Source organism: Spea bombifrons, chromosome 8 (genome assembly GCF_027358695.1).
Source record: "Spea bombifrons isolate aSpeBom1 chromosome 8, aSpeBom1.2.pri, whole genome shotgun sequence".
NCBI classification, from domain to species: Eukaryota; Metazoa; Chordata; class Amphibia; order Anura; family Pelobatidae; genus Spea; species Spea bombifrons.
This window is the reverse complement of record NC_071094.1, coordinates 39,974,969-39,996,764: the sequence shown is the minus strand read 5'-3', so window position 1 is coordinate 39,996,764 and position 21,796 is coordinate 39,974,969. Positions and strand designations below refer to the sequence as shown.

At 40.0% G+C, this 21,796-nt stretch overlaps 1 protein-coding gene across 2 annotated transcripts in view; it reads left to right on the top strand.

The window, feature by feature from the left end:
- The window catches only part of DACH2 (dachshund family transcription factor 2), a 207,602-nt gene that overhangs the window by 131,763 nt on the left and 54,043 nt on the right, over positions 1–21,796 (top strand). For both annotated transcript variants that reach the window (XM_053473074.1, XM_053473073.1), the window contains exon 3: positions 2,814–2,945. In XM_053473074.1, the coding sequence (XP_053329049.1) occupies positions 2,814–2,945 (132 nt within the window). The remainder of the gene's footprint in view (positions 1–2,813; positions 2,946–21,796) is intronic.

Sequence of the window (21,796 nt, the reverse complement as noted above, 5' to 3'; positions counted from 1 at the left end):
CCCTAAACAATGCCAAATGGATTTGGCGGAGATCAAAAGCCAAATCTATTTCTCGCTTTCATCTCCAGCGTTCCATTTCCGAGGAGTGTGACCTTAGTCAAACATCTATTAAAGTTCGCTTTTGATCTTAACCTTTCATTTTTTATTTTTTTTTTGGAAGAAAAACCAAAGAGATGGGGAAGGGGGCAATCTTTAAATTTTTTTTCCGATAGACAATCATTCCATTGTGCTTTGTACATAACACAGGCTGGTGAGTAAATAGGGTTCCTTAACAAATGTTGCTGGGGGGGGAAAGCATTCTTTGTGACAAGGAAGCGAGACCGTTCAGGGGCCAACGAGACAAAGACCCCCTTATCTACGCATTGCCTTGTTTTCTGATCTTTATGACTTAATTGGACTATTTATATAGAAGGATTCTAATTGCTAAGTTGAAAAGTGATCAAGCAGAAGTGATCATTCTATTGCTATGGTGATAGGACCACGTTAATCCCTTCTCTCATATGGGGTGGGTCAAAAGGATCGGGCCGCCTCAGCTTTTCTGATCCCTGTTTACATGCAGAGATCAGTGTGATGTCACAGGCGCCCCCCTCCGAAATAAATAATTACTCATAATAATAAAAAACACTGAAATTATTTTAATTAAAAAAGGATATGTGAGATTATGTGGATTGCAGCTCCTGTGAGCCTAAAACAGAATGTAGATGACGGGCGCGTGAGCTGTTGTACAGCGTTACAGAATATGATGGTGCTATACAAATAATAATCATAGCCCACAAAGCTTTAAGTAAATAAATCCTTCATCTAAATTGTCTTTTATGGCAAAATGAATGTCACTTCTCACGTGTGCTTAGCGTGCAATCTACATGTATGTGCAGCCACACACATTGGATAAATCCACTGAAGGCCGAAGCATTTCAGGAAAATTGCTGAGTTTTTCAGGGGAAAATTACCGTACTTCACTACCATTTTATATGTTTTTTTTTTTGAATAGCTTAACATGTCCCAGAAAATAAATACGATTTCTATAGATAAAATGTTAGCGGTTTATAAGGTTGTCGCCTAAATCTAACTATATAGCAAAATTATGGAACCCTGAAAAATGTGTCCTGAGACACAGAAATTGTTGCACTGAAAAAGTTTTTATATCACACCCAATGTTTTTTGATGGACATTCAACTGAATGCTCTAACTGCGCCGTATAGCCCACCGACCTTTAGGACGAACCCCTCAAGCTGGGGGGTCTATGTAACAATGAGTTACTTCTTAAATATCTCACACGCCCTTACAAAAAAATTACTGCAGTTTTTCTGAAGTAATACTGCAGTTTTTTGGACATGAAAAAACTGCAATACTGCACTTTTACTGCATTTGTACTTCACTGTACTGCAGTTTTACTGCACATTTGCTGCACTTTTTTTTTTATATTGCAAACCTACAGTTGTACTTCAATATACCGCAGCTTTATTGCATTTGTACTTCCGTACAAAAATAACTGCAGTAAAACTGCAGTACAGTGAAGTACAAATGCAGTAAAACCGCAGTAAATGTGCAGTAATACTGCAGTAAAAGTGCAGTATTGCAGTTTTTTCATGTCCAAAAAACTGCAGTATTACTTCAGAAAAACTGCAGTAATTTTTTCGTAAGGGACAACTCCAGACCAGGAGAATCTGCTCATTCACCCAGAAATTGGGGTAAGAACTCAGGGGCAAACCCTGACATAACCCAGATGTTTATATGAAGGTCACGCAGAACATAAAGAAACCCTTAAACTTTGAAGCTCACAGGAATATTATTGAGGACAAAACTCTGATTTAAATAACCTGATTAAACGTGACATCACCAAAAGGTATTCACGGGGACGTTATCCTGTAATATCCAATATTTCCGTGTTTCCAGATGTCTCGTCGTCTTTGTTTAGAGCTTCGCTTGTGGCCCACAGCGGCTCTGGATATGAATTCCCGACTTTCGGAGTCTTCTCTCCCCACTCTCTTGCATTGAATCAGCGTTTCCACCCAGGCCGCGTTTCAATTATTTTAATTCTGATTATTATTAGTCGCAATGTGTTGACTGTTAATGTAATTAAGGGCTTTGTTTTAATATTGAAACATGCATCAGTTCAGCGACTCAACATTTCATTTCATTCGTTTAATTAATTGCAAACCTCCGAATGTGAGCGCTAAACGCTCTCTCCTTTTGTTAATTTAGCTGTTCACAGTTTTGACGTGAAATGCTTCCGAAGCAACGCGAAGCGACAAGGCCAGTCTGATCGGATTAGATAATATACGGAATAATTTCATTTTTTTTTTGTTGTTTTCTTTCGGGAAGTTATCGGGAGTAAGTAAAATGTGGAAATCGCTTGCGACGTGGGCAAAATTCAGCAGAAAATATTTTTTAAATATTTTGTGCGTTCGGCGTTTCTGAAATTCTCTCCACGATGAGGCCATGATTGTAATTATTTGGGATTTGCGGATCATTCTCCAGTTGGTGTTGGTGCTTGAATACAGGTGTCCTCATTTGGAATATCCGAACCTCCTGACAATAGTTTTTGGAATCATTTGGTTGCCATGATTTCCGAGTTACAATCTAATCTTTGTGATACGTGTCTATAAAAGGCAAATATTTTGGTCATTTTTATTGGGATTTTCTTTTGCATAATTCAGTATCATGTTTAAAATGAGTACAGAAATAGGACCAAGAGACCTCAAGATGCAAGGAGCGTTCCATTAACTATTGTCAGCTCATTCAGAAAGTTCCTATTTATTGTTGGATGGATTCCGAAAACGTAGCGCTTCAAATCTCTTCTTTCTTTGCAGGTCTCACAGCGGCAGCAATGGCCGAAGCCATGAAACTGCAGAAGATGAAACTCATGGCGATAAATAGCCTACACGGCAGCGGAAGTCAGAACGGGACGGAATCGGAGAACGAAGAACTCAACTCCAACGCAGGTAAAGGGTTTCATTCCCTCCATGTATTCTCGAGGACACCTCAGTGGTCATGGTAGATCAATGGCGGATCTCCTGGCTTCTAGGACAATTGCATTTATGACAGCTGATACCGGGGCTTTTAGCTTGTAATTGTTATTCTGTTAGAAATAGGCGCTCGCTGTGCTAAATGTTGCTTTTCTGTATATACCCCCCCTGAGTTATGTTTTTGTCGGATTGCCGTCATCTATCCCCCCCCATTCTATTTAATTTATTAATGCTGGTTTCCAAGCTATGTTAGTGACATTTAGAGGAATGACATCTGATAGAGAGCATCAGGGTTGGATTTGGAATGTAACTTTTAGAAATGATTACGTTATATCCACAGATTCATTTTTCTTTCGGGTGCAGTTTAAAGGGACAGTCGTGCCATTTATTGTTATTTTTCCCCCTCAAAGATTAGTAAAGCAAACAACATTTTCAGTGCAAAGCTGCCCTTGCACATTTATACAGTCGCCAGGCACATGTATACCTAGAGGTAAGCTTCTCGACAATAGCTGGGGACTTTTTGGCCAGTTTTGGCTACCCGGAGTGCTCCATTTTCTGCGGATTTGGATTTGCGAAGGAGCCGGGATAGCCAGGCATACGGGGTGGAGAATAGAAAGAAAGTGGGTGGTGAGTGGGCATGGGCAAAATCTACTCCATGGTCCATAAAATAAAAAAAACTGACCCGTAGACCCAGGGAAGCCCGGCTTCACCCGGAGACTCCAGGTCAAACCCATAGATTCACAGATATGTTTTGGGTTTTAAAAGCAATCATCTAATATCTGAGTGTTCTTTAAGCTCGGTTTTTATGCTGACTTTCTAAAAATGTGAGTTCTATGTTTCTCTTGTTCAACCTGCTTGTGCTTTGTTCACCAATGTACCTACTGCTCCACCACTCACGTTCACACTCACTATCTCCTACTCCACCGTTCACCTTTCATTTCCAAGTCTCATGACTATTACCTACCTTCAGTTTTGGCATCTTAGTCCACTATCCACCCTTAATTCCATTTTCCGTACGAACCCACCCTTTCCGTTAGTTAGACACGTTTTTCCAGCGTCTACCCTATTTTTTCGAACCATTTCACACCGAAGTAATTCACCATGCAGGTAATGGACACTATTCGACATAATTTGATATATTACAGCACCATCTGTCACCTGTATAAAAGATATATGTAGCTTTATCTACGCGGCACCTGTTTCGCTACAGAATTGTCACTGTGCGCAGCGGTTATTGTAAGAAATAAGGGTTTTTTTTCCTCTATTCTTCAAGGCCATTGCTCTGCTAATTTATTATGCAAAGAAGCTACCGGCGGAGGCTGATTGAGTCATCCTGCAGTCGGCTTTTAATACTGTTTCTTTGAAATTCCATACCATATGGTTTGACCAAAAGAAGCAATCTTTTTTAGTGTCTAATCCAAGGATGTTTTATGTCACGGCAGGCACTTATGTTGCTTTCCTTGGAAATAGAATTTACATTAAGTCAGGTATTTTTGTCCTGTTTCTGAGCCGCCGATCAATCAATTTGTATTGATTCAGGGGCTCTTATACTCGCATATCACGTGGTGCCCCGTGGATATTATACCAGATATTAGCAACCCAAATATAACATTCTGTAATATAAAAAAAGAGAGTTTTAAACAGGCAGTATAATTGTGTAACAAACTTATATTAATGGGGAAATGACGTGTCTGACATAAAAATCAAAATTAAATCCATCACCCGAAACCATTGATTATTATTTTTTTTCTGATTTATATTTTACAGTTCTGACATAGTGAGGGTATTTTGCACGTTGAATTTGACGGCAGATATGACCCATTTGGTCACACTGCAAAATTATTCTAATTCATATATATTCTTCCTTTATCACAAGGTTAATCTGTAAAAAAAAGCTTTACTGTCCCTTTAACTTCCTTTAAGGATTGTGTTGAGTAGACCATGAATGTCAACCACGTAGCCATCTCTCTTTGGTGCTGTGGGGTTGCTGATCATGAGATATAACGCTTGGTTTGCCTTAAACTGCATTTTTCTGAATACGTTAACTTGTCTTAAGAATAAATATATATCCCTAGGTAAAGTGTAGGTTACTTATATGAATATCAATAGCCAAAACATGGCTGTGTCTGAGCTTAGGGACAGGAAGGGTTAAGACGGCTCCTTCCTCATTGTAACCATCCACATATATTTATCTTTGGTATGAGTCAGTACCAGTCTTGGGGTTAGAGTCAGTACCAGTCTTGGGGTTTCTGAGCAAACGGTGTCTCTGGCGCCCCCTAACTGCATGAGTTTCTGAACTAGGGTAATAAAAAAATGGCGCCCCCTATCTGCTGAGCGCACCAGGCAGCAACCTACCTACCCGTAACGGTAGGGCCAGTCCTGGTAGAAATGATTTTCCAGCTGGAGGTATTTCAGCTACAGTATTCCTTTAAGCGTCTGTTTTCGGCCCAGAGTTTGTACGGATGGAAGCGGCGGCCGTGCCGTAAATCACTTCCCGCGTAAAGATTTAAGCCTGTTTATTGTAGGGTATTTATTTCCGAGCAATAATAGGAAAACAAGCTTATAAGTCAGCCCATAACAACGTTGACATTTGCTCGAGGCTACTGTTTGATTTGACCTATTCCGTTAACGTCTCAATGGCTCCCACGAGTTCCGTGCAGGAAGCGGAGATTCAAATGGCTCGGATTATAATTATTATTATTATTTGACTTCATGCTTGCAAACAAAGGAAATCAAAGATACGAGGAACGAAAAACATATCGAATGAAACCTACTGTATCTTCGATTCAGGGAGGTTGTGTTTAATAGCAAAAGATAATGGCTGAAACATGACTCCGCATCAAGATTTCAGCATGAAAAACAACTCGTTCGTGTTTCATTTAGGGCTCGGAATGAGAAATTCTGTGTTTTATTGTTTTAGGAAATTAGTCGATGTACTATTGCTCTCCGAGCTTTATAATTCATCACAAAAGGTTATGGCTGCGGAGAGTTTGTGGGAAATAAATGCCTGAATGATTATAATTGTAGCTGTCAAATCAGAAGTCTACGGCGGCGTGAATTTCATAACTTAATGCCGTAATACAGCTCGCGGACGCTTGTTTTCTGGGAATGATATGCAGACCCTTTCATAACGTGGGGGACGTTGTTAAGGAGGATGAAACACAATGGCTCAGATACAAGCATCGAACGGCAGGCAGTACAATGAGAGCCTCTGGATATAAAACAAAAAAAGAATACGTAGGAGAATAATACGTCTGGGAAAAACGTTTAATAAACGAAGAAAGATGTTTTATAAAGGAGATTAATAAAGCTAGAGAACTGTCTGGTTCTATAGAAAGTGGTAATGTTTTAACGTGGATATTGATTTCGAGGACTAGGCTTTGTATACATGCATAGTCGGGAACCCGGGGGTTCTAGCTGGCTTTGGTTAGGCCGTGCATGGTGGCCGTGCTAGCCACGGGTGGGGTAGGGCTAGTCCAAGAGAGGCTTTAGTGGGTGGGAAGTGGTCATGACTGCATGATGGCGAAAGAAGAAACTGACCTGGAGAGTTCCCAGGTATGTGTATGGGACTAATGATCATTATGTGAGATCCCCATATATTAACCCTTTACTAGTCCACCGTGGTGATGGCAACTAAATGGTTATAATAATGGTCAGGAGGCAAAGATATTCCGTATTCTGGGAGGGATTCCGGCTACGATAGAGAAGAGGGAATGTCATTCGGTTAATTCTGAACATGGAGGATTCAGCTCCAGTCTGAGAATCTGCCTGTTCACCACGAAACCCAGAATTTGGGGTAAAAGCCATGAGAATTCCCAGCCCTGTTAAGAACACCGTGGCTCTTTGCCATACACATGAGCTTCCCAGAGCAGGCTACTCTGAGTTCTCCCTCTTCTGGGTGTGATGCTTCCTATAGCGGTGTGGGGCTAGCCCTAGAGTGTCTTTTAAGGGAGGGAATGTGGGCAGGGCTTGGGGAAAATGGGCAGGGAGTGGGTGTGGCAACAGGTTCCCCTGCTTACAGAAAGAAGAATCTGACCCAGAGACCTGGAGAAGCAGGGCTACGCCTGGAGACTCCAGAGTAAACCTTTGCTTTTCTAATGTAAACCCGCTCATTTTCCACAACCTTTCCATATAATTACATTTTTCTCAGTTTTAAAATGTAATTTTTTGGGGGGCATCCCCTAGATAGGTGGGAAAGTGACCTTAACCTCCTACTCCTACATCTCGACAAGTGACCTTGTCTATTCCTTGATCGTTCGCTGCACTTTTCCCCCGCTTTGTTTAAGAGTAGGCATGTGAGACATGATTGCCCTTTTCCATTTAACTTACCCAATAAGTGCATAGAAATCTTCCCAGGGTACGTATAAATAAATCACCGAAGTTGTTAACATTTTAGAAACAAATGCTTTGCAACTGATTGCTTTTTAGAGAAAACTCTTTCAGTTCAGACAGTAAATTATTTGGCCTTTCTGTTTAGATCATTACAATTAAGTTAACTGAGATGGGTTAATTTGCATTTTTATGTCTAAACTCAATCAGCTGAAGGTATCTGAACCAGCTTTTCAAACCTCCCCATTAGTAAAATTTCTCCAGTACAATTGGACAGATAAGCGGCAGCGACAGGCGAAGAAGATTATTTGCGGGGGTTTGCGGACGAAGACGATGAAGAATGTTGCAGTTTATCAATGTTGAAGAAGCTTACTAGATGTCCTTTTTATGTGATTGTTTTCGCTTCGAGATGAGACGTTATTTTAGAACCACCAAAAAGTGTGTACGGGCAAAAGAATTGACGTGAATGGGAAATTTTTTTTTTTTTTTTTACCAAGTTTTAAGCTGGACATCGTTCTAGTGAAATTTCCAGCACGTGTACGGATGGAATGACATCTTTAGCTGAGGTTGTAGGTTTCTATCGGTCTGCCGGCGAGCGCGGTGGCGCACAATAGTGTTTGTGATTCCAGAACGCAGCCTGCGTTTTGGTATGGCCCAGGCACGGACAGCCCACTAGCCATAGGAGAAAGGAGGTCGGTGGAAGTCTCGTCACCACGTATTGTGGGCAAGCACATTAATGACATCATGTGCCCTGCAGTGTCCAGGTAAAGCAGGCCTGGACTGGCCAACTGGCACACTTGGGAAATGTGGGGCTGATGGTCAACATAGCCCCTTACTCACCTGATTTAACGGCCGCATGTGTTTTTTCCCTTTGTGGACGCTCCTCTCTAAATGTTTGATGGACATCATCTCAACCTGTTGAGATGGATGCCGACAACCTGCTGACCTCCTGCTGCATTCCGACTTCCACCACCAGCGTTCTACTGAAGACAACGTCAATTTTATTTCGACAATAACAGCAGCAGCAGGGAAACAGTTACCCAACCTTTGGTCTGAATATTTTCTGTTCTGGTTGTTTACCTGTTTATATGCAAACACTTGTGTTCTGCTCGGCGCGTCTGCTGCCTTATTAGCTGCGTGGGGTGCGGAGCGCTGTCTGAAGTCTTTGCCAGTTCTTGCGGCGGGGATGTTGGCAGGATTCGTGCTCTCAGAACCGAAGTGGAGTACCGTGAAGACGCGCACCTGCTCTCTGCTTGTCCTCAGATTAGTAGCTGCAGTTTCTGCAGCTCATCGATGCTTTGCCAAGCAAATGTGTCTGCAGACTCGGCATTGTGTCCTTTAAACACTTTAGGGTTGTTTGTATCAGATTGCGAGGCTTAGTACTTAATTGTAGTTGGGATGCCCACCATATTGTGCTATTAATCCTTTAAGTGCTGGAGGGGCATGCAGTGCCTAAAATGTTTAAAATGAACACATAGTCCTCGGAAAAAAATATATAAATATTGACACAACTGTGCCTAGTCTCGTCTTTCAGGGTTAAGTAAAGCAAGCACTGCTTACTTCACGGATACTCATCTCACTAACCCACTTAGGATAGCCACTTGATCAATGATAAAGTAATTCTAGGACCTAACCGAGTTATAATCACCAAAACACACCGTAAACATTCTCACAGTTATAAAAATAGTGGATTAAAATGTTTAAACTGTCTTTCCGTCACATTTTCATTTAGTTCTGGTGTTTAACCTTATTTCAGCCAATTTAAAAATAGCTCTTTTATGTACGTCGAAAAAAAAGCAGCAATAAAACCTTAAGTTATTCAGGGGAAAATGGAAAAATGTTCTTTTATTTTAATTACATTTTTAAACAGATTTTGATGCATGGAAAAGATTTATTGATAAAGCTACAGCACATCAAATATTTATAAATCTCAATCAATATTTTCAATTTAACATTGACCTGTCAAGTGATTTTGGGCACGATCCAGAATACCGAGAGCTAAGAGAAACTGACATAAATGTTCTGTGAATAGCAAGGACTTCGGCGTGTTTTGAAAGCCGTGGCCTATGGCTTTGCTGTAAGTAATGAAAATTAAGAAGGTCTGTCACTGATTTTCCTCCTTTTTAAAAAAAAAAACAAAAAAAAAAACCCCCACAAAATAAATTTTATTGTTTTCTCTGCTGTTATGGCTACAAACGGTCTCAACCAATCAGCTCCCTTTACTCCTGGCCTGACAGCCCCACAAAAGAGTAAAAAAAAATATTAATCACCCGTCTGAGTTAGAAGCCGCAACTCCAGAGCTGCAGCTACCCTCCTCCTCCTAGACCCAACGATTCTTGCCACTGAAGCAGCCAATCAGTGGCAGGAAAGCTCCCCCATTGATGAAAGTGTTTTCCGTGTAGGCGCACAAGGGCTCAGAACCCCGCTTGCTACATTCGCCATGCAAGCGATGAAGCCGGTTGGGGGTAAATTTATTACATGCATGAAGATGTGTTTGGCTAAACAGGTCCTGCACAGTAGATAGCTGCGCCAAATGGGCAAATGCATATGGGGTATTCTGCAGAACCCCCCCCCCCTACTTAGCTTTCATATGCCTTAAAGAAAAATGTTATTAAAAGTATTTTTTTACTGCTAAATGAGCATCCCCCAAACCGTTTTCTAGGGCCTTTAAATTTCATACAGCATTGAATAACCGGGAAGATCAAAGTCCCGTTCTGTACGGAACCGTTTAACACAGTATATGTTCAAGGAAGCCTCTGTACACGGATTAAAGCGTCTGTTTTTCTTTCGTAACCACGCATGATTTAGTAAATGCTTTCCTGGGCTCCCCGGTGAGTTACCAAACAGCTCCAAGTATTTCCTTAGGATATCCAAACGTCAGACTGCACATAAACTCTCCCGTCGACTAAATTCCCAGTCCCGAGGATTCTCCGAGTCACGAAAGGGACCGGGGGGGGGGGGAATAGTACACCTGGCGGCATTTGCAAAGCAAATGGATCCGATATGAAATTTTTAAATTTAAATGCTTTTCTTCGCAAAAAAAAACAAAAAAAACTCGGTACCTGCCACGCCGCCAACATCCTTCGCAATCTCGTCTAAAATATAAAACACACACAAATGCATCACGCGGAGGAATATTTAAAGATCCATCAACGACGGGGAAAACTCATTGGTTTAATGGAATGTTGTCAAAAGAAATCAACATCGAGGAAGACACAGGGGCAGAATTGATACTTCTGCAGTGACATGTTAAAAGAAAATCCTATGCATTATTAAGGAAACCTCGGAATCTGTCAGCTGTATGATTGCCGAGTTAGCAGAGGCAGGAGGATGCTTCTGAAGTTGAAAGGAAACGCGTAGGCACAGATCCATATTGTAACCTTTCATGTTTTACACCCACTATGAATACCCAGCTATTACACGGTCAGCATTTTCGCTTTTTTTTTTTTGTTTGTTGTGTTTTTTTTACATTATTTTTTTCTTTTACATTATCAAGAGCTTCAGATGTCACAAGAGGTAGCTTTTTTGATTTTATACTGGAAGCCAAGATGCCCGAATGCTTATTTTTCCTCTAGGAGTAAAGACGATGGCGGTGTGGGGGGGGTAAAGACAATGGTGGTAAAAAGTGGAAATGCGGGAGATGAATGTATTCTAAACATATTAATAATTATTAATTAAACTGATTAATGTATTAATAAAATACATTTTCATTTGCTCTATTTGGTATCCAGAGTTCTTGCGCGCCTGGGATCGCTCAGTAGGCACGGCGTACGGATAACCCAAAAGCTGGATTCCCCAGAAATCACAACTGAAAACATAAAAATACTTGAGTTAAAATCTCCGTTTCTGAGTCTCTGTTTTAAGTATGCTGCCTATGGGTTTATTCAAACCGCGGCCTTACATCGCCTAGGGTCACTCGATCCATTATAAGCCAGCAGAGGACATCGTCCATCCGTAGTTTCCAGACTAGTTTCCTAATCTTTTTACTTTTTCTTAGGTTCCCTGTGTTGCATTCGGTTGCTTGGTGCTGTACCCCCGTGGCTCTGTCCGTTTTTGTGGATTGGCAGTCATCAGGCGTTTGGCACGTGGCACGGCTAGTAATGGAAGCTGATTAGATAACAGTTTTGCATCTGGACTGGATGGCAGCCGGCTCGAGAAGCCGACTTAGAGCTTCCAGCGTGATTTCGGGACTAAAATTCATTTCATCCATTCATTTAGGGAGCTTAACATTACCGGCCTATGTTAATATGCACACCCTTTCACTGCCAGGAACTCCGCACCAAGGCACAGATAGCGCTCTAAACTATACGATCATATCATATCATCATGTGATCATACATATCATCATACACAGACTGGCGTGTTTCCATAACCACCCAAAGATTCTTCTTATGATCATGGCGCACAACATATGTCCCATTAATTAGCCATTTTTAGCACCATAAGGTAACTAAGCAACAGCATTCCTAGACAGCAACTCCCATCATGTTCAGCCAGCCACTGCCCTCTATAGGATCTCACAGTATATCAAATACAAATACACGTATGAATATAATTGCTAGCTTTCAATATAGGGGTAAAGGAAAAAGACCAACTCAATATTTAAACTATGTTGGTAATGAACTCCAGGTGCTTTATTTTTCTATTTTTAGACAAACGTTAAACATTAATATATTTAACATAATGTGTGATCCGGTGAAAAATAGAGTTTTCTAGTCCCCTAAAGAATCTTATTCCTTAATATTCTATACATCGCACGTGATGTGAGTTAAAGGGAAATTTCCCCATTCCATGTAATCCCTGATTCTTATTCAAATACCAGTTCATAGCATATTAATCACCGTTTCCTTTTCTTGTCCCTGCAGAAATGTACAAATGCGATAATAGCCTTACATGGTTTAACAAAATCCTTAATTGTAAGCTTAGAAAATATGTTACATCTTCCTACTGAAGGATCATGGGAAGCGAAAGAAAATTTGAACGAAATGCCCGGATTTGCTGAATCTCAGAGTTGGGGAGTATAATTCGAAAATAGAATATAGAATAAAGATTATAGCAACACAATCTGCACTCGATTCAGTTATATTATTAGTATAATTATTATTAGTATTATAACTTTTTTTTATATAGCGCCAACAGTTTCCGTAGCGCTTTTCACAGTCCTTATATTCAAAGGGTCTGACAAAACTAGAACAGGCAGAACTAAGACGAGCCGATGCATTAGGGAAGGAGAGTCCGGTTGAGAAGCTTACAATCTAAAGGATTCTTTTAAGAATAAAGTGCCTGCTAACCTCTCCGGCTGCTTTATATACTGTCCATTACCCCACCGAGTATATGCGCGTTCGGCGACAGGATCCTTCTTCTTGCATTCTTTATACACCAGAAATGTATACGTGGAAAAAGACTTCTTGTTCAAAGCCGAAAAACAGAGGTGCGGTGAGAACTAATCTTCATTTTCCCCCTATCTTCTTACAGCAGCACTAATGGAAATGTATTTTGTTTAATGACTCTGAAATCCTGTTTGTAATTAGATGTGGGAATTGGTCTTACTTTGTAACAGATGATACTGGAATAATAATATGTGAGATGCTACGCTGAGACCACTGTGCTTCTAAATCTATATCATTTTTCATTTTATTGACATGACGTGTGCAAAGAACAAAGAAACTTGATTAAAAGAAGCCTGGAAATAACCTTTAATGGAAGTCCCCGATCCAAATATATGTAGTTTGTTTTCTAGGCAATTAGATATTTTTTTAAAAAAATTTGTTTGTAGCTGACAAAATTCCGTTGACGAAAACAAACGCAAAAGAAATGAATCAAAAATGACAGTTTGCATCACATTACAGGTGTGTTGAGCTACAAGGTTTCTGATTTTGTACGGGACAAGTAGGAGGGACTTAATGATGGCCTTGGCGCCACCCATTTAGAACAAGCTCCTCCCACTTCCTTCTCCCTTTCTCCACCAATACAATTCCTCATGTCCTTGTTGTCTTTTTGTAAGTGGTTGAAGCAAGCAAGAGATGGAATTTACATTTCTTATGTCATCAGCCCTACTCAACGCATCACAATTAAATTCTGACATCACTGGGCATTACTTTCAAGTGCAAATTTATGAAAATACTATTCTTCATGGAATGTTTGAGTCCAATCCTTTAATTTATGCTTCAGTGGTCAGGATCACTAATTTACACGTAAGGAGAAGCATTGTTCCACGATTGTTGTCTTCAAAGTAGGCTTCTGTATTAATATAATGGATTCTAAAACTTGGATTATACCTTATCATTCCAATTAAATTATCATTTTTAAGTAATTTTTATCTAAATAGTATGGGAATCCATGAGCCTCACAGGAAAAATGGTACGTATGTATTATAAGTATGTATATTGTATAGTCATCCTTAAAAAAAGATTACTAAGAACTGGGCAAAATGTAAAAAAAATGTAATTTTTCCAAATATTTTATGGCATTTCTACTTTTCATGAACTTTGATGCCTCCAGAAGCCAAACTGGGTTTATATCGGTCTAACTGGGTTTATTTACCCTGGAAAGACGCGGGAGTCAGGTTATCAAATGCGTGGAACACGGGAATGTTGTGTTGCAGATCAACGCACTTTATCTGATGGTTAAATCCCGTCTTCTGAATTTCTCAGAAGCTATTGATCTCCACAAAGCTCGGTCAGATTTTAGGAGTTTCCACCCTAATGTCTGTTCTAATTTATCAGAAGACCCCGTGCTTGTTTGCAAAGTTTAGAAAGGGCCGTGTTCATCCAGGCCAGAGCCTCGCACATTGTTGTATCTTTTTGTCGTGCCGTCTGTGACACAAATTGAATGCGGCAAGCAGGCGTTTCGCTTCTGCCGAATTACGTTTTGGCTTTGTGCAAACCACCCTAATGAATGGGGGGAAACACGCAGGTTTGAGCTGAATAATTATGATCAAAGAAATAATGTGGTATGTTTGTATAATACATTATAATTCCTTCATTAAGCTACTCTAAAAAAACAAAACAAAACAAAAAAACTGTGGATAAGTTTTAAGGTAATTTGAATAATTGATTTCAGACCCAACCCTGCTCTTCAGTTATGTGCCGTTATGACATCATAGAAAGTTATAGCCAATCAACAGGGGATAACCATACCTCAGAACGCCCCGAGATTTGCCCAGATACTCTGGAGTCTCCGGGTCACGGCCAAAAATCTCAGAGTCACAGAACCAGCCTTTAGACAAACGCTTAACTCCCCGATGGCCTTTCCTGCCCCCCATATAAATATGAAGCTGGGGGGGGTGCCTAATGACGTAAGTTCAGTAACGGCTGGATATGACAAGATGCACTTTACATATGTGCGCTCACGTAGCTGGCCACATCCAATCAAGGCCACACACTGTAACACCTGATGTATGGGCTTTTGGCCAGCGTCCAACTGGGCTTTTGCCTTTTCAGACTTGACCAGTGCCCTAGACTGTAGCCTTTAATTAGTTTCTTTAATAATTTAACAAAACTTTTGCAGCCACATATGTAAAGGCCACACACTAAATGGGGGATCGGCCAAGTAGAAGGCCATAAAGTTATGTGGGAGCCATCAGTCAGCGGCCCATGGGGCAATTTGCCTGGTTTTCTTGGCATGGCGTAATATGAAATATTTAAAAACCTTAAATGTGACGCTACAGGATGGTAACATAGTTACAAAGTAATTTAGGTTGGAAAGAAGACCCGAGTCCATCAAAGTCCAGGATGCTCGTTCATAGCAGACATTTATATTCCAAGTCAGTAAGTCTTCTCCTAGAATGTATTACGTATTACAGAATGCGGGTATGATTTTATACAACATTTTTTTCAATTTGAGTTTTTTTGCTAGTACTTAGGGGAGGGATATATTTGTCATTATGTTTAATTTGCACGTACCTTACTGGAGAAAAGGCCAAGGGAGCTAGACCAGGAACACAGCTGTACTGGCGGTACAACTAATTGCCTCTTCATTCTCAACCTCATTTATCTTCATTTCTTCCCAATTATACCAAATTATCAATAGTCTCTGTTGCATCGGAGTCTTAATCCCCTTTATTCAGGCGGCATTAGGCAGTGGCAGATGAATTCTTCGAGGGAGTCAGGGTAAACAGCCATGAAATGCCACCCTCTGGCAGATGGCATTGCTCACAAGAAATGCGACAAAACATTTGGAATTTGTTACCGGGCAGTGGTATGAAGATTCAAGCTGTCAATATTTTTTCAAAACATAATCAAGGCAGCTCTCGTTTTAGGGCACCCAGACAGAGCAATTACACGGGAAGGCAACGTGGAGAAAGAAGGCCGGCTAAGTGGACTCGTTCATTTCAATGGGAATTTGCGATTCGTCCAAGATCGTTTTCAAGATAAATAATGCCTCGTTATTTCTGCAATAATATTTCATTATTCAAAACAATTATGGAAAACCTCGTCTGAAGTATTAATAAAGAATTGTAATAACAGCGAACATTGTTATTGATGTAGCCTATATACGTCCAGGGTGCGAACCGAACGTCGGAATAGTAATCAGTGGCTATATAAGTACTAGATTACTTTCGGTAATGGGAAATGACCGGTTATGAGAGTGTCTAGTCGTATTTTCAATAATAGATTATATAAAAGGAGTTTTGGGGGTTTGAACTTTCTATTCCTTGGTGGGGTCAAAGATAAGATCGTAGAAGATCGTTCCTGGTTTTATATCCAGTCTAATGACCTGGTGAAGGCGACACATGACTACCAAGCTAGGAGTGCGCTGCAGTGCCACTAAACCATCATACTCAAGGTACATCTGCCTTGGTCTGCTGACCATTGAACTGCGAGCTAATCGGAAAGTGGTCAATCTTCACGATTGCCAGGAGAAACTTTTGAGGGACCAATTGGAGCCGTGACTCTTGAATGGTCCATTCTGTTTCTTTGAGGAAATCAATATGATTTGGTTCTTCTGTCGTTAGCTCCCATTGGAGCATCACATGGGATGTGAATCCTTAAATGGTTCCAAATTCTGTTTATACATGCTGGGTAAAGGAGCCAGCTTTGCTCTTCATTCTGGAATTTGGTTCCTTGTATATGGCCTTGGCTTTCCCATGTTGACAAGCTTACCTTGATCTTCTTCTTTTTGAGGTCTGGTAGTTCTACCGTCTTCTTAAACCCTAACTTGTATTTCACTAAGAGGATACATTTGGTCCGCATCATGACTCCATTTATATAATTTATTTCATTGTAAAAACCTAAACTTTATGAACATTTCTTAAGCTTCCATCACGTTTTTTGGAAACCTACCTACTTTAAGTGCAAAAAAGTATACATAAAATTTTAGGAGTGGGTTCCTCTGGGATGGGTTCAGTTTTGGGGGTAGATCTGTCACAAGTAACTAGTGTTAATCACATGAAGAAAGTGAAATAAGAGACCTCCGATGTCCCATCATCTCATAAATGGCATGTTTTTCTGTGTTGGTCTCACAAATGACATCAACTTCGACCAGGAACTCGATCTTCTCTTGGGCCAATATGACTATATTTATTTTCCTCATTTAATGATAGTGGTATATGTATCTCCGGCATTGAATCCGGCCCCTGTGCAAGTGTTCTAAATTAAACAGAATCAGCAGAAACAGATAAATCGTTTCCAAGGGAACTACTCCACATTTAGAATTGCTCTCTGTAAACATGGCCAGATGACCATAACTTGCTTATACATCAGTAAAACGACTGATACATGGGTCATTTGGCATAATCCGTAATTAGTAAATTACATAATGTGCCTTTTTTATACAAATCTGCATTGTTGAAGGCATTCAAATATATATATAAATAAATATGTATATATATATACGCAAATGGCATAGTTATAATATTTATAAACAAAATATGTTAACTTTCTCCCTCATGCATGTCTTGGCCGATTCGAAGGAAATTAAAATATATATTTAATATGTTTGTTTTGCCAGGATTGTTATGAAGAGAAAGGGAGTAGTTTAAGGTTTTGACAGATGCTCTGAATTCATTCCAAAGATGACCATGTTTTGCTAAATAGATTTTTAAGGGGACTGGAGATGAAGCCAAGAACGTGGATAGAAAAGTATTATCGTCTCTGCCTGAAAGTGCTACATTTGCTAAAGGCAGTTTAATGAAAGCGAGGAAACAATTAACCACATATGTGCCAGCAGTACACCGCACGTTACAGTCGAAGGGTTAAAAAGAATGTGATTACACGCACTAATAAATTAAGAATGAAATAAAACTATTACTTTTTAAGGAGCAGTCATGCCTCCCATTATCCTTGAGATCCACAGAGTGTTTCTGTGTGAAACCCTCTGCTCGATTGCTAAGCACCTCTCTTTTCCTTTCTATAATCCCAGACTGTTAAGCAGGCTTCTGCGCTGATTTGAGCGCAGAAGCCTGCTTAAAAGGCAGGGCTTTGTTGGGTTAATAACTGAATTTAGCTTGATAGGCACACCTGGGAACGCTCAAGGTTTTCACCCTAATCTAAGGGTGAAGGGGCAGATTCTCGGGATCAGACAGTCTGAAACTAACGCCTTCCTATTCTACGCTCCCCTTCGCTACAAGTGTATTATGGTTGATATCCCTGCTTGAATGCAGGTGACTCAATTAAGTCTATCTTTAAATAATGACAAATCAAGGTTTTTGATGAGGACTGGTGTTCCAGATTTGGCGAGTCGCTATATAGAATCTTCACGATGGGCTATTAAAGGGTTAATATTTCAAGAGTTTCAGGGGGCGGTTTATTTAGAGGCATGCTAATGGGGGGATTAGGAATTAGGAACATGTGGATGTGCACTCCACCTCTGTCCCCCGATGTCCTCCTTTTGCTAGGTATAAGCCTATCACAATGATCGATATAGAAACAACATAATAAATAAATCCATGTTAAATAAAATAATTTTCCGCTAGCTTTTAAGAGGTCACCAAGCCACATAGAGTATTACTAAAGCTCTCCCCCCTCATCACGTCTCTAAAACAAGTGTCCCTCTGTGGCCATTTGAAATGATGGGGGGGGGTATGTTAATGTTTGTGTACTCATGTGCAGACTCTCTGTCTGCTTCGGAACATGAGAGAGAATTAAAGAATTCCTATGTTCTAAAACCGCAAGAATTATACGCAACAGGTGCTAAATTGCTCCGAAATGGTTCATATTCCTGACAGCTCGTCATACTGACCATTTTTAGCCACGCTTCTCTCTTTTTTCTTTTTTTTTTTTTTTTAAACTTTTTCACAAAGTTTAGAGCGGGGATCACATTTCCGGCTTTTCATTACATAATTATTAAAAGATTACTTCACCTAAGTAGTGACAGACATATTTTTTAAGTATGACTGACTGATGGACAGATTGGGAATTGCAGAATTAATGGGCACATTTCAATGCTTTGGCAGGGCTAAGCAGTAATTACATCTGCTGAACCACTTGATACATTTTTGGATCCAGCCCAGTAAAGCCATCACTGAAGCTTTCCAATTTGACACTTTAACCTGCTCTAAATCTCGGCTTCCTTCGACAGCAGGTTCTACTCAGCGAAGCAACCGCCTAAATAATCTCTTTGTGCGAGGGTTCATCTTTGGAGTATGGACGTGTCCGTGCCATGCATAATATCAACATTATCTAGATATCGGAAACATAAAACAGATTAAAATATCTTTATCGGCATTTCAACACTCTAAAATAGAACTCCAGAGACATGCGGCTTATAGATTCTGGGTGTGTTCAGGTAGGACAGAGTTTCCGCTAAGTTCTTGTGGTCAACTTGCCTGAGTTACCTTACCAGAAGCTACTCAAGAGTTCACCAAAAGTCAACTTAGATGATGACAAGTGGCTGGACTTCCATCTGATTCAACTTAATGGAAAGCTTCTCTTTTCTGTCCGTTCCAAGAAGGTTGAGCTAATTTGAGCTACAAGATATGTTGGAAAAGGACTCTTAAGAAAATCAGCTTGACTCCACAAGAGGAGAACCTTCAATAAACTGATTGACCAGACCGATAGCAAACCTCGACTGCTGGCTTGGCTTGAGAAGGACTCATGAGCAGCTTAACATTTCATAGTCCCCATAGACAGATAGACGTGATGAGCCAGACCTGTCTACTACAGGTAGTTAGCTATTCCAAGGCACTTCGCATTGACATCACCTTTATTCTAAAATATTTAATCTCATAGCAAGCTAACCCTTTGTTTAAATGCTTCAAACATGGAAGAGCGCTACACCATCCTCGTTGGGCAAACATAGAAAAAAGTATAGCGTTATATAATGTTTATGGACCATAGAGGTCTCTTCTTGTACATGAAGGTCCCAAAAGCTTATGAAACTTGACATCTTGTTCGAAATATTTTTTTCTTCTGTGTTTCTAGAAACATGGATTTTGTCGGCAGATAAGAACCATTTGGCCCTTCTAATCTGCCCGTTTTTACCTGCTGTAAAAACGTCAAAACTTATTCGGTCCTTGGTCTTGTTTTATATCCAGGAGCCATATGCCTATCCCATGCATGTTTCAATTTCCATGCCGTATTAACCTCTACCACTTCAACTGGAAGGCTGTTCCCCTCTTCTGCCACACTCTCAGTAACTTAAAACCGGCCCTTGTACATCCCAAAGTTTGACAGTCCTCGTTGACTTTAACGCTGTTGTCCCGCCATTTAGAGATGATACTTTTCTTAAGCCTGCGGAGAACACTGAATTTTAATTACAACATATATATTTAAATGACTATGGTACCTTCTGTACGCATCTCCCGAGCTATTAAGCTCTTCTAAATATTCCTTGCACCTGTCCAGATCATATATCTCCGCTGCCATCGAACATATGGACAATAAATAGAGTTCCTACAATAACTCAGATAATAACAAAAGCAAGATAAAAAGAAAAAAAAAAGTAACCTTCCTCTGGTTTATTTCTCTTGATTTATGGACTAAACACACAATTACTGGAAAAGGTCCTCGGAGACATTTGAAGATGTTAGAAATAAGGACAGATCCGCTGGTTACCGTTTCTCAAAAGTTACACGCTACTTAACCCTTTCGGTGTTGGAGATGAGGAGTATTTCTGATTGAACGGGGGGCTTAGAAGCGTTTAAATACATAAAGGGATTAAACAAAGGACAGGAGGGAAGATTATTTTAAAGGAGGAGAGATGTTAGAACAAGAGGTCATCATCTAAAACTAGAGGGTCAGACGTTTAGAGGTCATGTACAGAGGTCGGTGTCAATGATACCTGGTTGAAGTATGTTGCTAGATAAGTTGGCTGATGTAGAAAAATACGTTTCTTTTAGTTAGTTATTTCCCTGTTTTCTTAGGATCTGTAATCTTTTGACATAAAAGAGGTTGAATTTTTTTTTCTTGCCATAGCAGCAGAATTTTTTTTTTATCTCAAACTACGTAGGTTGGCTATGAAAAGGTGAATATTCAGCCACAAATCATTTTTTCTTTAAACCATTCATCGGTGAATACAGTAAGTTTATTGATTAACTAATGGTTCTGTTTGCAAGCTTTTAGTATCCTGATCAGCGTTGTTCCTTAGTCATCTGGAAACGTTGATCCGTCATGCATTTACAGACATTTGCTGAAAATTTACCTAACCATTTTTTATTTGTTCTTCACACCCTCAATAAAAGAAATTGACCCCTTAAATATTTTTAAGTACAAATATTTTTCAAATACAAATCAGGTGCAAGGTAATAAAAGTGGTTTTATTACCATAGTAGCCAATGAATAGTCCAGTTAGCAGGACTATTCCCAAATGTGGTGCTGATACATCCCAACCGGCCTATTGAGCCGTGGCGCACCACACCAAGCAACCTGATTACCCAATAGGACAATCTGCTGCAGATGGGCTGCCTCCTCCTAGGTCATAATTTGCCGCCGACCAATGGAACGCGTCGAGTAACCCTTCTGCCCAATCACCACCTGCTTCACCCGCTTTATGCTTAAAAATGGTAAAGGCATTTTAATATTTTTTAATGGCTCAGAAACACGTGGTGTTTGCATATGAAGGCAAGATCTGAACCTGAATATGATTAATAGCTTGGAGATTTCGGTAGCTTTTTCTTAAGTTTCAAATATTTAACCCCTTAAGTACGGGCTTTGTCATTAAGGGGATAATGATTGAGCAGAAAAATAAATATGAATTATCAAATATCAACGAGTAGAACAGAGAACAGACTGGGTCATAGAATGATTATCCAGAAGTATATATCAGGTATATATTGCCCAGAACTTTTACGCTGATAATGGAAAGGTTTCCCAAAGTTGTATATTATACATTATATATCATATATATATAAGTGACGGTAAAAATCGCTATAAGGGCTCGAAACTGGATCAGTCACCCAAACGCGTAAACCTGACTCTGCTACACACTTTATTATATAGGTTTAAGAAAATAAATCAATTCAAACAATCGCTTTAAGGGGTTCGGATCGTTTTCACGTGAAGTGCCGAGCTGGTAATGTGTGCTCAGACAATTTGGAAACAGTTTAAGTCATGTTGAAA